Genomic DNA, 17331 nt, shown 5'->3' with positions numbered 1-17331 from the left:
AATGAGAATCCTCCTCGGGAAAGGTTCCCATTTGTCCATGAGAATTAAAGAAACTTATGCCAGGGTACTTTTCAATATTGTAGTGGTAGTGCTTTTAAACCTTTTCAGAAATGTGTGAGGGATACTTAAATATAAGTCACTCCCTGGGGTCTATCTCCACATATGTTGGAATAGCTACCACCTACTCCTGCTGGCCACCCAAGGTGGGAATGGGCCCCTTCATAGCATGGACATCCTTGACATGGACAAAATAGTTCTGTAAAAGGGAGAAAGACTTCTGGCCCTTTCTTGCAGGGCCCTCTATATCATGGATCATGTGGGCTTGTGTGGCTCAGGTGCCCCACCCTAGCCGACTCAGCTGATCTGGCAATACGAGCCTCCATGGGTGACAAGGAGTAAAAAGAGGCTTGGAGGACCTGTGCTCCTGTTTGGTTATGACTCTCTTAATAAGGCTCACACATCAAAAGGTCGAACAGCTAAAGCTGAGTGACACTTGACCATATCACATAATAATAATAATAATCTGAACATTTATATAGCGCTTTTCTCCTGTCGGACTCAAAGCGCTCAAGAGCTGCAGCCCCTGGGATGCGCTCAGGAGGCTACCCTGCAGTGTTAGGGAGTCTTGCCTTTAACTCTTTACTGAATAGGTGCTGACCCTAGCCAGAATTCGAACCCTGGTCTCCCATGCCAAAGGCAGTGCCCTTAACCAATACTCTATTCAGCCACTCAGATTCTGGTTCTAGATAAGGAGATGTCTATAACTTTTAACGTATAACAAAATGGCTATTTACAGTAATCCTATTCTAAGTGTCTCATAAGTGTCTCATAATGTTGCAGTCATTTGCAGGTTTACCCTTGGCCTCTGTGAGTGGGACAGGATCATAGACCTAGTATAGTTGAGTCTTGCAAACGAAAGTTCAGGTCTTGGTACTTCAGGGCTCGGGCTGTACAAACTGCTGCATGAAGAAGACAAGCTGCTGAAAGAAGATGATGTGCTCTGCTCCTCATAGGACTCTGTGATCTGAATAAAGGAAGACAGAGAAAATAGAAAAAAAATATAACTCACTGTCTTTCATACTAATGTAATGGTAGGTAAATATGCGACTGTATATCTTATGATTTTCTTGAAACAGACTGACAATGAAGGAAGGAACAAGCTAAACCACTTATGAGTTACCAATCTCACATTACCTCACGCAATATACTGTGTATCAAATACAAAAAATACAAAACATCTACTATTTGAACTTGCCATTATTAATATATTCTGAACACATTCTATTGGAGGTGTGATACCAGGGCCGCCATCAGAAATTTTGGGGCCCCTCACACATCATCAGGCCTGGTCCCCTCCCTTCATGGGCCCACCCATTGGTTGCTGTGCCAGCCCACTAGCCACCTCATCCTACCAGTATAGGTAGCCTGGTATAGGTAGTGCACCAGTATAGGTTAGCCAGGTACAGGTGCCCCCAGTATAGGTAGCAAGCTATAGGCGCCCTCAGTAAAGGTAGCCAAGTATAGGTGGTGCCCCAGTATAGGTAGCCAGATATAGGTGGTGCCCCAGTATAGGTAGCTAGGTATAGGTGGTTCCAGACCCAGTATAGTTTGCCAGGTATAGGTGGTGGCCCAGTATAGGTAGCCTGTAGCCAGATGTAGGTGGTGCCCCAGTATAGAATGTCCGCTGTAGCGGGCTCACTCATCTGCTCCCCACGTTCAAGCGCTGATGTCACACTTCTCTCAGTGCTGGAACGCGGTGTGCTGCAGTCAGCACATGCGGCCCTTCCAGCGCTTTGTGGGGGGACCAGGGCCCCTCACTGCAGTGTCAGTTGTCCCCCCCAGATGGCTGTCCTGTGTGATACAACCAATAATAGCCTTCCACAATTAGACCAATCGCATAATTTACATCTCTGTACCAACAAGCAAACTGAGCACCCAGGCCCCAGCCAGTCATCATATTCACATCCTGTGATACCTCAGCATCTACACAACACAGGATGACAGCCACAATGTGCTGACCTGTCCCCAAATAGCAAACTAGAGGTAAGCAATTTTTTCAAAAGACAATAACTTAAAGAGAACCTGAGGTGAGAGTTTTATGGAGGCTGCCATATTTATTACATTTTAAGCTATACCAGTTGCATGGCTACCCTGCTGATACTCTGTCTCTAATACTTTTAGCCACAGACCCTGAACAAGCATGCAGATCAGGCGTTTCTGACATTATTTCAGATCTGGCAAGATTAGCTGCATGCTTGTTTCTGGTGTAATTCAGACACTACTGCAGCGAAATAGATCAGCAGGGCTGCCAGGCAACTGGTATACTTTAAAAGCAAGAAGTTATAAATCAGGATGATACCATTTTTTGGCTAACTAAAAATGAATAAAAATAAGCAAGCTTTCGGCCTTGCAGCCTTCGTCGGGCTTACCGATATATCCTGTTAGTTTGCAGGCTGGTGGTACAGACAGCTTTATACATGTAACATCAAAAGGGAACACATATATTTTGTTCAAGCATAAATACATGTCATTAAAATTCCTTAATTCAAACAGATCATCCAACCTCTAACCCAGAGGTTGTTAGCTGAGATAAGGATCCTTGTTTACTCTATGCTCACAGACCTGGTATTAGGATTGACCCAGAGGTATCGTAAATTCTTAGTTCACAAGTTCAGCTAGAATGGCTGAGAAAGTTCAAATATCATCAGCCTCATGCCAATACAAAAAGTATGTTCCGGCCCCCCAGCAGTTTGAAGTATGTTGACCAGGCCCTCGACCCAAAACGTTTGGGGACCCTTGGGCTAAAAGTATCAAAGGTGGAGGATCAGCAGAACTGCCAGGTAACTGGTATTGCTTAAAAGAAAATAAATATGGCAACCTCCATATCCCTCTCACTCCTTTAAAAGGAAGTAAATAGTTACACACAGTAATTTCATGATCTGTCATTGTGGTCATCTCAAACTGGTCATGCACAAGGCTTTTTTTTATCTAGTAAATCTATGGAATTGATAAATAATCCAAGTCCTGAACAGGCCCAACTGCTTATATTTCTTACGGGAGATGAGGAAATCCCCATATTCAAATCCTTCACCTGTGGGATAATGTACAAGCATAAAATAAACACACTGAGTTTCAGTGTGGACTTTGTCAGACAGAGAGAGCATGGTAAATATTTAAAATACCCTTTAGGTCACCACTTTTACTTTCGTTTCCTAATAAGGTAACTGGAAATACTGGTGTTACAGTGTGCTTGCAGGTGCTTACAGTGTGTTTTATAGAGAGACAGACACCTGTGAGAATAAACCACTATACACACACCAGATGAAACTGAGCTGAGGCAGCTGATAACGACTGCGTTTTCCAAGAATCCAGCTTGTGTGCAGCAGCCCCCAAAGCCCCCCGACCACTCAGCCAGCGATCCGTCCTGTCGGATCAATAAGGCTGTGCAATGACTGACTGCAGTCGCTTGCTCGTACCTGCACAGTCTTGGTCCTACAATGTCACCCGAGGTCCTGATCAGGCAATATTGATAGAGCATGATGAGTACTGGCCAAACACACAGGCAGATTCATCTAGCAAGATATCTTGCAAATCAACAGAATTTTACCAACAGTGCAGGTAATCAGTAAGATATGGTACGGGCTAGCATCAACAAGGCCCCTAGTCTCTCTCCAGGCCATAGGAAACCGCCTAGGTTTGCCTTGTGGATGATCCAGCTCCAACGCTGGAGCGGTGTCCCCGTTGCCATGGTGCCACTTCTCCACAATCACAGTGGACGGTTTGCAGCAGACATATGCAGACATATGTCCTCTCTTACCCAGCATGCATGCAGGAGACTGGATGCAGTATTTTACAGAAGACAATTATTTTACTGACCTGCCCTTTGTGAATAGAGCCCAGTGTCCACATCATCCAGAAACAAGCAGACAAAGCTACATGAACGGTGTGTACCTCAGCTTCAGTACTTAGCTGGTTTTGTAGCAGCAGCTCTAGCATCTGTGCAGCTTGGGAACAGTTAGGGCCAGTTCACACTTGAGCGGATGCAGAACAGAAACGGTAAGCGCATCCCCTAAGCAGATGCGTTCAATTCGTATTGCATCCGCATGCAACATTTTTACCCATCCATTCCACGTCCGCCCCTGCATTAATCACGTCTGAATTAATCACTGTCCCAACACTGCCATTCTGTCCATCTATACAGCGCAAAGGCCAGCAGAAGCATGGGGCTCTCCATAGGCTGCCGCAGGCCAATTCTCCCTAGCAACAGGGAGAATTTTCATTGGTCCAATATGAACCAATGAGAATTCTCTCTGTTGCTGAGGACTCCCATTGGTCTTTTACAGCCCAATGAAGATCCCCATTCTTATACCGGCCACCTGGCTATTTAGGGACTGAGCAGCAGTGACGTCATGGCGGCGATCCAAATGGGCGACGTGGATGCTGCGACTAGCCTAGAGAGAACGGACAGTGTCAATGCTCCCGGCCGGTCTGGAAAATGTGCCAAGCTGGGACTCTGCGGTCCATCTCGCATTCCATAGCTAACGGATCCGTGTTTTTTGTGGAAGCCGATACTATTTTTAACATAGGATCTGATTCCTTCTTTTAAGCAGAGCTTGAAAAATGTCCCAAATGGGTACATTTTTTAAGCAAGTGTGAATTAGCCCTAATGGTAGTTTCCATGCATCTTTCATGTGAATATTGCACCGGTACCAAGACATAGATACAGCACTGAATTTACCTTGAAATGGATCCACCTTCTTCCCAAATAGCCACTACAGCTGCCTGCCTAAACCTCTGGATTTTTTACAGCATCTGCCTATGAGGTTGACTTATTATCTTGTCTGGACATTGCCTATATGACGAACTTGCAGTTACCACTAGCAACCACCTTATCTGATCACTTTCTACGTCCCCTTTTTTTTTTTACTTGGGCTCCGTTGTGCCCTCATACCTGGCATGTGCACATCTACATGTCAGCCACCTTTCCAGTTACAACCATCACGGTTCAGCCACCTCAGTTAACATTCTTTTTTATTCCTGGCTTTACACAATGGAATCCGATTGTAGATTGTATATTTCTGGAATCTCTCTAACCAATATGGTCACGTAATCAATTGACTCTCACACTGCACAGCCATTGGTGGAAATACAGGATCTTCTCAAAAAATTAGCATATTGTGATAAAGTTCATTATTTTCGGTAATGTACTGATAACCATTAGACTTTCATATATTTTAGATTCAAATACACACAACTGAAGTAGTTCAAGCCTTTTATTGTTTTAATATTGATGATTTTGGCATACAGCTCATGAAAACCCAAATTTCCTATCTCAAAAAATTAGCATATTTCATCCGACCAATAAAAGAAAAGTGTTTTTAAAACAAAAAAAGTCAACCTTCAAATAATTATGTTCAGTTATGCACTCAATACTTGGTCGGGAATCCTTTTGCAGAAATGACTGCTTCAATGTGGCGTGGCATGGAGGCAATCAGCCTATGGCACTGCTCAGGTGTTATGGAGGCCCAGGATGCTTCGATAGCGGCCTTAAGCTCATCCAGAGTGTTGGGTCTTGCGTCTCTCAACTTTCTCTTCACAATATCCCACAGATTCTCTATGGGGTTCAGGTCAGGAGAGTTGGCAGGCCAATTGAGCACAGTAATACCATGGTCAGTAAACCATTTACCAGTGGTTTTGGCACTGTGAGCAGGTGCCAGATCATGCTGAAAAATGAAATCTTTATCTCCATAAAGCTTTTCAGCAGATGGAAGCATGAACCCACTTTTGAACCAGAAACAGCGGCAGAAGCGCCTGACCTGGGCTACAAAGAAGTTGCACTGGACTGTTGCTCAGTGGTCCAAAGTACTTTTTTCGGATGAAAGGAACTTTTACATGTCATTCGGAAATCAAGGTGCCAGAGTCTGGAGGAAGACTGGGGAGAGGGAAATGCCAAAATGCCTGAAGTCCAGTGTCAAGTACCCACAGTCAGTGATGGTCTGGGGTGCCATGTCAGCAGCTGGTGTTGGTCCACTGTGTTTTATCAAGGGCAGGGTCAATGCAGCTAGCTATCAGGAGATTTTGGAGCACTTCATGCTTCCATCTGCTGAAAAGCTTTATGGAGATGAAGATTTCATTTTTCAGCACGACCTGGCACCTGCTCACAGTGCCAAAACCACTGGTAAATGGTTTACTGACCATGGTATTACTGTGCTCAATTGGCCTGCCAACTCTCCTGACCTGAACCCCATAGAGAATCTGTGAGCTATTGTGAAGAGAAAGTTGAGAGACGCAAGACCCAACACTCTGGATGAGCTTAAGGCCGCTATCGAAGCATCCTGGGCCTCCATAACACCTGAGCAGTGCCAAAGGCTGATTGCCTCCATGCCACGCCGCATTTAAGCAGTCATTTCTGCAAAAGGATTCCCGACCAAGTATTGAGTGCATAACTGAACATAATTATTTAAAGGTTGACTTTTTTTGTTTTAAAAACGCTTTTCTTTTATTGGTCGGATGAAATATGCTAATTTTTTGAGATAGGAAATTTGGGTTTTCATGAGCTGTATGCCAAAATCATCAATATTAAAACAATAAAAGGCTTGAACTACTTCAGTTGTGTGTATTTGAATCTAAAATATATGAAAGTCTAATGGTTATTAGTACATTACCGAAAATAATGAACTTTATCACAATATGCTAATTTTTTGAGAAGATCCTGTACAGTGGGATTTGAAAGTTTGGGCAACCTTGTTAACCGTCACGATTTTCCTGTATAAATCGTTGGTTGTTATGGTAAAAAATGTCAGTTAAATATATCATATAGGAGACACACACAGTGATAATTGAGAAGTGAAATTAAGTTAATTGGATTTACAGAAAGTGTGCAATAATTGTTTAAACAAAATTAAGCAGGTGCATAAATGTGGGCACCACATCAAAGAAATGAAATCAATATTTAGTAGATCCTCCTTTTGCAGAAATTACAGCCTCTAAACGCTTCCTGTAGGTTCCGATAGGGGTCCGGATTCTGGTTGAAGGTATTTTGGACCATTTCTCTTACTCTAGTTCATTCAGGTTTGATAGCTTCCGAGCATGGACAGCTCTCTTTAACTCACACCACAGATTTTCAATTATATTCAGGTCTGGGGACTGAGATGGCCATTCTAGAACGTTGTACTTGTTCCTCTGCATGAATGCCTTAGTGGATTTTGAGCAGTGTTAAGGGTCATTGTCTTGTTGAAAAATCCAGCCCCGGCGCAGCTTCAGCTTTGTCACTGATTCTAGGACATTGGTCTCCAGAATCTGCTGATACTGAGTGGAATCCATGCGTCCCTCGACTTTGACAAGATTCCTAGTTCCTGCACTGGCCACATAGCCCCACAGCATGATGGAACCACCACCATATTTTACTGTAGGTAGCAGGTGTTTTTCTTGGAATCCTGTGTTCTTTTTCCTCCATGCATAACACCCCTTGTTATGCCCAAATAACTCAATTTTAGTTTCATCAGTCCACAGCAACTTATTCCAAAATGAAGCTGGCTTGTCCAAATGTGCTTTAGCATACCTCAAGAGGCTCTGTTTGTGCTGTGGGCTTCCTCTGCATCACTCTCGCATACAGCATCTCCTCGTGTAAAAGTGCGCAGAATGGTTGAATGATGCACAGTGACTCCATCTGCAGCAAGACGATGTTGTAGGTCTTTGGTGCTGGTCTGTATGTTGACTCTGACTGTTCTCACCATTCATCGCTTCTGTCTATCCGAGATTTTTCTTGGTCTGCCACTTCCAGCCTTAACTTGAACTGAGCCTGTGGTCTTCCATTTCCTCAATATGTTCCTAACTGTGGAAACAGACAGCTGAAATCAATGAGATCGCTTTCTGTATCCTTCCCCTAAACCATGATGGTGAACAATATTTGTCTTCAGGTCATTTGAGAGTTGTTTTGAGACCCCCATGTTGCTACTCTTCAGAGAAAATTAAAAGAGGAGGGAAACTTACAACTGACCCCCTTAAATACTCTTTCTCATAATTGGATTCACCTGTGTATGTAGGTCATGGGTCACTGAATTTACCAAGCCAATTTGAGTTCCAATAATTAGTTCTAAAGGTTTTGGAATTAATAAAATGACAACAGTGCCCAAATTTATGCACCTGCCTAATTTTATTTAAACAATTATTGCACACTTTTTGTAAATCCAATAAACTTCATTTAACTTCTCAAATATCACAGTGTGTCTCTCATATATGATATATTTAACCACTTGCCGACCGCGCACTCATATTGCGCGTCGGCAAAGTGGCAGCTGCAGGACCAGCGACGCACATCTGCGTCGCCGGCTGCAGGCTAATTAATCAGGAAGCAGCTGCTCGTGCGAGTGGCTGCTTCCTGTCAATTCACGGCGGGGGGCTCCGTGAATAGCCTGCGGGCCGCCGATCGCGGCTCGCAGGCTAAATGTAAGCACAAGCGGAAATAATCCGCTTTGTTTACATTTGTACAACGCTGCTAACAGTAGCAGCGTTGTACTGGATCAGCAATCCCCGGCCAATCAGCAGCCGGGGATCGCTGTCACATGACAGGCAGGAGCCTGTTAGAGGCTGCACTGGACAGATCTATTCCTGTGCAGCCTCGGGTCTCCGGGGAAGGAAGGGAGGGAGGAATGGGGGAGGGGGAATCCTGCAGTGGAGGGGGCTTTGAGGTGCCCCCCCCACCAGCCACACGCAGGCAGGAGCGATCAGACCCCCCCAGCACATCATCCCCCTAGTGGGGAAAAAAGGGGGGTGATCTCTGATCTGGTCGCTCTGCCTGGTGTTTGATCTGTGCTGGGGGCTGTAGAGCCCACTACCAGGATTATGCAAACTTTGTGTACAAATTATGCAGCTTGAAAATGGTTCAATCAAAACCTGCTGAGTTAAACTTGGAATTATGTATTTCTCATTGGCCATCCCTAGTTGTAATCACTACCATACTAAACATGCCTAAAACATTATACACCCATATAAGCCAATATACCCAAAATATGTGCTCAAAATGGGGCTGGTATACTTGAGAAATATGTTCCCTCTTATACCTCCTGCAGGTACCCCTACTCCCTCCATGCAGATTAGAGTTTGGAGATAAATCTATGTCTTGCTTTCCAGCAATAGGTCATGTGACAGTGGCAATGCATCACATGACTTAAGTGACTGTCCTGGAGCCCTCAGCCCTAATGAAGAGTCGAAAGACATGGGGACACGAAGGCGGTAAATATAAGGTTTTGACATGCGCTCTGTGCATAGCTTGCCCTCCACAGTCTGTGCACTCTGCGTATGAGAATATTTTGTGTTATTCGGGCAAAATACATGGCTTGACTTATACAGGAATCAGATCATCTGCAAGTGTATGCAATTGTTTTGTTTTAATTGACACAATCATATGTAATTTCTACAGCCAACAGTCTTCCCCAGAAGTCTGTGACAGTCAAGTAAGCTTAGGGCCAAGCTGCATACTATTGTATACAGAAGGAGTGGGAAGGAAGAAAATAAGCAGGAGCAGGGACATAACTATAAATCAAGCCTTCTCCCCAAGCCAAACTTTGATGGGCACCCCAATGCTCACTCTTTCCCTTGCCAACACCTTATGACGCTCACAGTCTGGTGGCCAATATTGCAGTGTCCATAAAACAAGTGTGAATCTTGTAATCTTCACAACCAATCAGCTTCAACAGATGAATGTGCAGAGGACAATAAATAACAGCAAGCAGTCAGCAATCATTTATTTTACTGTTCTGAAGCCTGTAAAAGGAAATCCTATTGGCTCGCTTTGGCAGCTGCACTTTGCATATCACCCTTGCTTTTTGTATTGCTATACTACCGGCATATAATCTTCATACAAGAAAAAAAATAACAAGTAACTCACATTTCATAAACAGCATCTGTGCAAATTACATTCTACACAGCCAGATACAAAGCATACATTCTTTACAGGTCATATGCAAACGTAAATGCCTATTACCATAAAATTACCCTACCATAAAAAAATGCCTGAGTAAGATACCGTAGTTTACAGGAGTATGGAATAGTAAGAAAAAAATTGCTACAACTAATGTACTATAAACATTCAAAAGTAATAAAAAAAGATCTATATTGCTTTGGAATTTTATGATGGTGTTCTCTCTTTTCAATAGAATTTAATAAAGTAACAATTATAAGTAAGGCCGTTTCCACCACGACATCTGTAGCCACATGTTTTTTTCGCACATAAACAACAAAGTGGAACTGACAGCCAATATGGAGTAGCCCATAGTACTCAGTCATAAATGATCATTCAATGAGTTAACATCTGGTGAAAGAAGATGAAATCCAACTGCATACCAAAACTTGCTTTGAAGCCTGACTAAATGTAAAAGGTATTCCATTCATCCATATTTTAATTATAGATGGAGACTAGTTTGCTTGCGAGTTAAGGGGCTCATACATTGGTCAATTTCAGCCATTGATCGATCGATTCTATGGAATCGATTGATCAGAAATTGATTCTATCAAATCTATTGATCGATTAGTGGCCGATTTCAATCGATTTGATCTATCTGACAGGATGGAAAATCTAGGTTGATCTGCTGCTTGCATTGGATCTAATGATCCAATAATGTATTTAGATTGATTTCCAACAGATTTCCAATAGATTTCATTCTAAAATATATCGGAAAGCTGTTCCTAGAGTGTGGCACACATCAGATAGATTCCTGTCAGATTCGACTTGACAGGCATCTGACAGAAATCTATCTGATGGTCGAATCTGCTGCAAATCCATAAGTGTATGGCCACCTATAGGCTCTTTCATTATCCAACAACTCAATAATATGAATTGAAATCCATTAGGCCTCATACATGCACTACATGAAACTTGGCCAAGGCGGCAATAATGACTGCCTCTACCAAGAATCGAATGTTTGTACAGCGGACCCCGGTGCTCCCTGACACCTCGGCTAATTATCAGCCTGGCGGATTGATTTGGCCAAGCGCCGGCATTGTTCTCCCCATTCACCCCACCTCCATGTCCATTTTTATGTGGTCTCCGATCTGGCAAAACAGACAAAAAATGTCAGTTTTGCATAACATGAAGCCGAACCAAAGAAAAAAAGTAGATGCTGGAAACGTCTGGATATTCTAGAGGGTCCTGTATGTAATCTTACTTCACCCCTCGGTCGTCACCCTCTGAAAATATTTGACATTTATATTGAGTATTGCTGAAGCTCGTGCTCCCCTCCATGTATGAGCACAGCCACAAAGTATGGCCAGTGCCTGCTCAGCAGCACGCAGCAACTCCTGCATGGCTTTTTTTTTGTCTGTGCATGAGCAGCTCCATGCTGCTGTGCAGACGGTAACCCTACTGCCGGCTGCATTGTGCGGCCACCCTTGTACATGAACAGGAGTGCAGCAGCAAAGAGGAGGAGTGTCTTGGCCAGTATCAGAAGGGTTGTGGAGGATTGGGGAAGCCTCTGGAGCAGAGGCTTCCCTCTACAGTGGTATCTACCTTCTTGTTTTTTTGTAAGGCTTCAGGTTTGCTTTAAAGAGACTCCGTAACAAAAATTGCATCCCGTTTTTTATCATCCTACAAGTTCCAAAAGCTATTCTAATGTGTTCTGGCTTACTGCAGCACTTTGTACTATCACAGTCTCTGTAATAAATCAACTTATCTCTCTCTTGTCAGACTTGTCAGCCTGTGTCTGGAAGGCTGCCAAGTTCTTCAGTGTTGTGGTTCTGCTATGAACTCCCCCTTCCAGGCCTCTCTATGCACACTGCCTGTGTGTTATTTAGATTAGAGCAGCTTCTCTCTTCTCGCTTATCTTTTACAAGCTGGATAAATCGTCCTCTGAGCTGGCTGGGCTTTCACATAGTGAGGAACTACAGACAAGGGCAAAGCTGTTTGCAGGAAGAAAAGAGCAGCCTGAAACTTCAGTGCATGAGAGCAGAAGGGGGAAAGAAACACACAAATGATCTCTTAAGATTCAAAAGGAAGGCTGTATACAGCCTGCTTGTGTATGGATGTAGTTTCTATGTGTGGACATACTGTACATCAACCTACTTCCTGTTTTGGTGGCCATTTTGTTTGTTTATAAACAAACTTTTTAAAACTGTTTTTAACCACTTTTAATGCGGCGGGGAGCGGCAAAATTGTGACAGAGGGTAATAGGAGATGTCCCCTAACGCACTGGTATGTTTACTTTTGTGTGATTTTAACAATACAGATTCTCTTTAAAGTGAAAATGCTGAACCGGAGGTAAGACTGCAAACTGTGCATTCTTACCTCCTATACAATGCTGTCAGAACTGCTGACTAGACTCTGTGGAGCCCAGGATGATTCTGGAATCCTGAACTAATTCATAAGTTCAGTCCTGCATATCTCATGCCTTCACCCCTGTAGCCAGTGATTCACTGCTAGGTCTATTTGAGTAGGAAACCCACTGCATCTCTTCCTACAGGTGGAATTTAACTCCTGAGATTCCAGAACCCATTTCCCACAAACAGGTTGTGTCGGTGAGATGCACTCAGTGAAACTAGGTGCCACTATAGCAGCAATGCCTATAGTGGGCGGAGCACGTAAGGGAAATTCAGAAATTTTGAAAATCCCGCATATTATAGCGGCCGTGCTTGTTAAAGTATCGTGGTCATGCTACATCCTATCACACGGTTTTCGAGGGAGCGAGTGTACCTTCGAAAAGCGCACACTACGCAACAGCACCGCACCAGAAGTAGCATGCGCTCGGTAGTTTATCCTGCGCTGCTAAGTGCGCTATTTGTTAGTGAATCGAGGCCATTATGCCTTTAGTAAATATAAAAAGAAATTAATGTGCACCATTTCAGCAATCAGCTGGACCCCTTACCATTGCACTTTAAACTCAATAGCCAGTTTATTAGATATGCCTGTTGAATTGCTTGTTAACACAAGTAGCTCATCAGTTCAGTTGGTTACCCTGCAGTACCTTTAGGCAACTACACATAGTGAAGGCAAGTCACTGAAGAGACCGAGCATTAGAATGGGAAAGAAAGGGGGTTTACGTGACTTGAATCTGGCATGGTTGTTGATGCCAGAAGGGCTGGTCTGAGTATTTCAGAAACTTTAGGTCTACTAGGATTGTCATGCACAACCATCTCTATGATTTACAGAGAATGATCCAAAAAGAGTAGATATTTAGTGAGTGGCAGTTGTGTGGATGAAAACACTTTGTTGATGACAGACATCAGAGGAGAAGGAGCAGACTGGTTTGAGAAGATCGTAAAACTCAAATAACCAGTCATTACAACCATGGTATGCAGGATATCATCTCTGAACACACAACACATTAAACTCTAAAGCCAATGTACTACAGCAGCAACAGGACACTAAGGTACCAGTTTGCACAGGCTCACCAAAATTGAAGAATACAAGAATGGGAAAATATTGCCTGATCTGATGTGATATCTTGATTTCAGCTGTGACATACAGATAGGGTCAGAATTTGGCGTAAACAACATGAAAGCATGGATCCATCCTGCCATATGTCAACAGTTCAGGCTGGTGTTGGTGGTGTAATACAATACGATAACATAGCCAGCTGAGCATTGCTGAAACGCTACAGACTATTTGAGTATTGGTGCTGTCCATGTCCACCCCTTTATACCCACAGTGCACCCATTTTCTAATGGCTACTTACAGCAGGACAATACACCATGTCGCATAACCTACATCATCTCAACTTTGATTTCTTGAACATGACAATGAGACCCCTGCACTCCAATGGCCTCCACAGCCACCAGACTTCAATGGGATAGAGCACCTTTAGGACATTCTGAATGGGCGATTCACATCATGGATGTGCAGTCCAGAAATCTGCAACTGATCACAATGTCAGCATGGACCAAACCTCTGAGGATTGTTTCCAACACCATGTTGAATCTATGCCCTGAAAAATTAAAGGGTACCTGAGAGGATAGGAGAAAATAACTTAACCTTCTTGGCGGTAACCCCGAGCTGAGCTGAGGGGGATTTCTCAGGCCCTGCTGGGCCGATTTTCATAATTTTTTTTCTTTAGAACACGCAGCAAGCACTTTGCTTGCTGCGTGTTTGGGTCGATCGCCGCCGCTCGCCTCCGATGCGCTGCTACCCACCGCGATACAGCCCCCCCCCGCATACCCCTTGCGCTGCCTGGCCAATCGCCGCTAGGCTGTGCTATGGGGTGAATCGGGACTCCCTGTGACGTCACGACGTCGGTGACGTCACTCCGTTCATCGCCATGGCGACGGGGGAAGCCCTGAAGGAAATCCCTTTTAGAACGGGATTTCCGGATGGGCTTGATCGCCGGCAGCGGGAGGGAGGCCGCAGGAAGGGGGGAATCATGTAGCTAGCGCTACGCTAGCTACATGATAAAAAAAAAGTTAGGTTTAAAAAACCTCCCGCGGCTGCGCAGCCGCAGAACAATTGACCGCCAAGAGGGTTAAACTTACCTGGGGCCCCCTCAAGCCCTATGAACTCTGTGAGCTCCCTCGCTGTCCTCCCAGACTTAATTTGTCTGGAATCACCCCGGGTAAAAGGCTCCAGTCGGCCCAGTCGTGCTGTACTATGCATGCACGGCTGTGCCCGTCCCCATCACGATCCTGACCCAGGGAAAGTATGGCGCCTGCACCGTACTACGTTCACAGGTACAGAACGCTCCCGGCGACAGAAGAGGGATAAGGGGGCATGTGCAGTACAGCCTGACTGAAGCCTATTAACAGGGGAGATTGCCAAGCAACGGAGGTGCCCGGGAGGACAGCGAGGGAGCCAATGGAGTACATGGGGCTGGAGGAAGCCCCAAGTAAGTATTAATAATTTTGTGAGATGTGCATATGCTTATACAACTGGATAAGCAGTGAGGTCACCTATGGCAACAGAGCACAATGTGATGCGTATAGTGTGACATTGGAGATATCTAAACTAGCATAAGGGTGAATAAATCACCTCTACACGTAAGCTGTCAATACATCTTATCAAAAGACAAACACCTGTTAAGCTATGTTTGCAAAGTAATATAACTGAATGCGTTCCTTTTTGCAACTTACATATCCAGGACTCGTATCCCAAAATACTTCTGGGTAATCATCCTCATCAGGACCCTGTCGTGATCTTTGTCTATACACAACTTGCTCCATGTCCTCAGAGTAATGAGGAAGTGCAGAAATAGGAGCCGCTGTTGTAGATCAGCATTGGAAAAAAAAAAGAAAGGGGAGGGCAAAAGCTGCTGAAGGTAGAATGAGGAAGAGAGAAGACGAACATGTGCTGTGAGAAAGCCAGGATGTTCTAGTTACTGCAGTTATATTACTGTAATATGACATTGCTGCATCAAGAGAGATCTCACTGTTCACTGTGATGCTACCTTACCTTTCTACACTTAATTTCAGAAAAGAAAACTTGACCAGTCTCTTGATATCCAGAAGGAAAAAGACTATACAGTTACAGCCAACGTGGTTTATTGAACTTCTCACTGAATCAAGGCTAGATATGGCAGCAGCTCATTTTCCTGTAGTTTCTCTAGAAACAGTCACTGGACTTAGGCTTAGGCTTGGTACACACTGGCATTAAAAACAGTCCATTTAGCGGAGTTAAATCGGACCGGATCCTAACGGAGGTAAACTGATCCTGCGTTTCTCAATCAGGATTGGTTCATTGCTCTCTCATTCGCATTGCTCTGGTAGAACAGGTCCGTTAGGCACATTTCGTCGAACAGAACACAAGTTTGGTTTGGGGAGACAGCGATAAATCCTTAGCAACAGACATCACAACAGAGGATCACATATGAAAAACTTTACAAAACTGATCCATTCCACAGATCAGTTTTTCCATTGATCAGTTTTTCATCTGTGCAGTGTGAACCGGGCCTACTCCTCTTACCATTCTACGTTTCTTCACTGTTAACATATTTTCTACTAGAAAATCCCATACAGATGCTTATCTTACCCTCCACTGAAATAATCATTTGTCATCACTATACAAGCTTGGACAATGAGATGGGTTGGAGCCGGATTATGCACAAGGCAAACCTAGGAAGTTAGCTAGGGCCTGGTGGATGCTAGACCCCAGCCAGAAGTGTAGCAATAGGGGGTGCAGAGGTAGCAACTGCATCGGGGCCCTGAGGCCAGAGGGGCCCTGCCTTAACCACAGTTTTCGCTCTTTATTGGTCCTGTGCTGATAATATTCACTTCTATAGATGCTTTTAATAGTAGTAATCAGGGGCGTAACAATAGACCCTGCAAGGGATGCAGCCGCAGGGGGGCCCAGAAGCCACAGGGGGCCCCATCCTGAGAGACTGACAACTAAAGGCAAGGAGAGAAAAAACTTTCTGCAATTGTTGTAATGACTGCATCTGCTCAGCCACTGATAAGGAATCATACAAAGTTTTTCAAACAAAGATTTGTGGACAGTCCCTATTCAGTGATTAGCAGGGTCTTGTGTATAGCACTGTTCTACCCCGAGTCTTTCTACCCCTCCCCAAGTGCTGTGTCTTATAGTGATGCTTGGCACAGAGAGAAAAAGCTTTCTGTTCTCTGCACAATTGTTCTAATGACTGCATCTCAGTTTAACAGTGCATTGGTTTTCACTTTACCTGTGCTGAAAGTGTGTGTGTGTGTGTGTGGGTGGGGGGGAGGTATTAGGGGCCCCATTCAACGTTTTGCAGGGGGGCCCAGTGATTTCTAGTTACGCCCCTGGTAGTAATCAGTAAAATACTGTTCCTCATCCCCTTCTTGCACCTCTGACACTGTGGTTGTCCTTGATTGTTTTTGGTGTACCGTATCAATTGTTATGTATAGAGTGCTTGGGGGGCCCATGTAAAACTTGCACCTTCTTAGCTACACCACTGCCCCCACCCAGAGCCGGGACAAGGTCCTCCAGCACCCAAGGCTGAGACACCAAAGTGCGCCCCTCCATCCCTGCCACCCCAGCCGTCACATACTGATTGCTATTAGACTAAGAAGCGCCACAGGGCCCCCAACCTTCCCAACACCTTCATCTCTAGTTATCTGGCTTGCAGTCACTGCTATGTATCCCCTTTTCTTATTTCTTTCTGCTTCAAACACAATTAGGAATGACAGCTGAATGAATTCTGCGCCCCCTCTTACACTGCGCCCTGAGGCTGGAGCCTCTCCAGCCTATGCCTCGGCCCGGCCCTGCCCCCACCAAATCTTATTAAAGAGAAAGCCAGCTGATAATCAAGTAGACAAAAACTGCAATCTTGCTTAGGGTCCCATTTTAATCTTTTTGTGGGTGGAGGGGGGAGAAGGAGGAGGCTCCCCCAAGTGCCTGCGGATCGCCTGCAGCCAGTTGCTACTTACCTTTTGGTTTGA

At 44.5% G+C, this 17331-nt stretch overlaps 1 protein-coding gene across 6 annotated transcripts in view; it reads right to left on the bottom strand.

The window, feature by feature from the left end:
* The window catches only part of ARHGAP9 (Rho GTPase activating protein 9), a 173187-nt gene that overhangs the window by 51169 nt on the left and 104687 nt on the right, over positions 1-17331 (bottom strand). For all 6 annotated transcript variants that reach the window (XM_068267453.1, XM_068267455.1, XM_068267454.1 and 3 more), the window contains one exon: positions 857-1024. In XM_068267453.1, the coding sequence (XP_068123554.1) occupies positions 857-1024 (168 nt within the window). The remainder of the gene's footprint in view (positions 1-856; positions 1025-17331) is intronic.

This window comes from Hyperolius riggenbachi, chromosome 2, assembly GCF_040937935.1.
Source record: "Hyperolius riggenbachi isolate aHypRig1 chromosome 2, aHypRig1.pri, whole genome shotgun sequence".
Taxonomy (NCBI): Eukaryota; Metazoa; Chordata; class Amphibia; order Anura; family Hyperoliidae; genus Hyperolius; species Hyperolius riggenbachi.
Note: the sequence above shows the minus strand (reverse complement) of the source record. Positions and strands in the feature narration are given on the sequence as shown.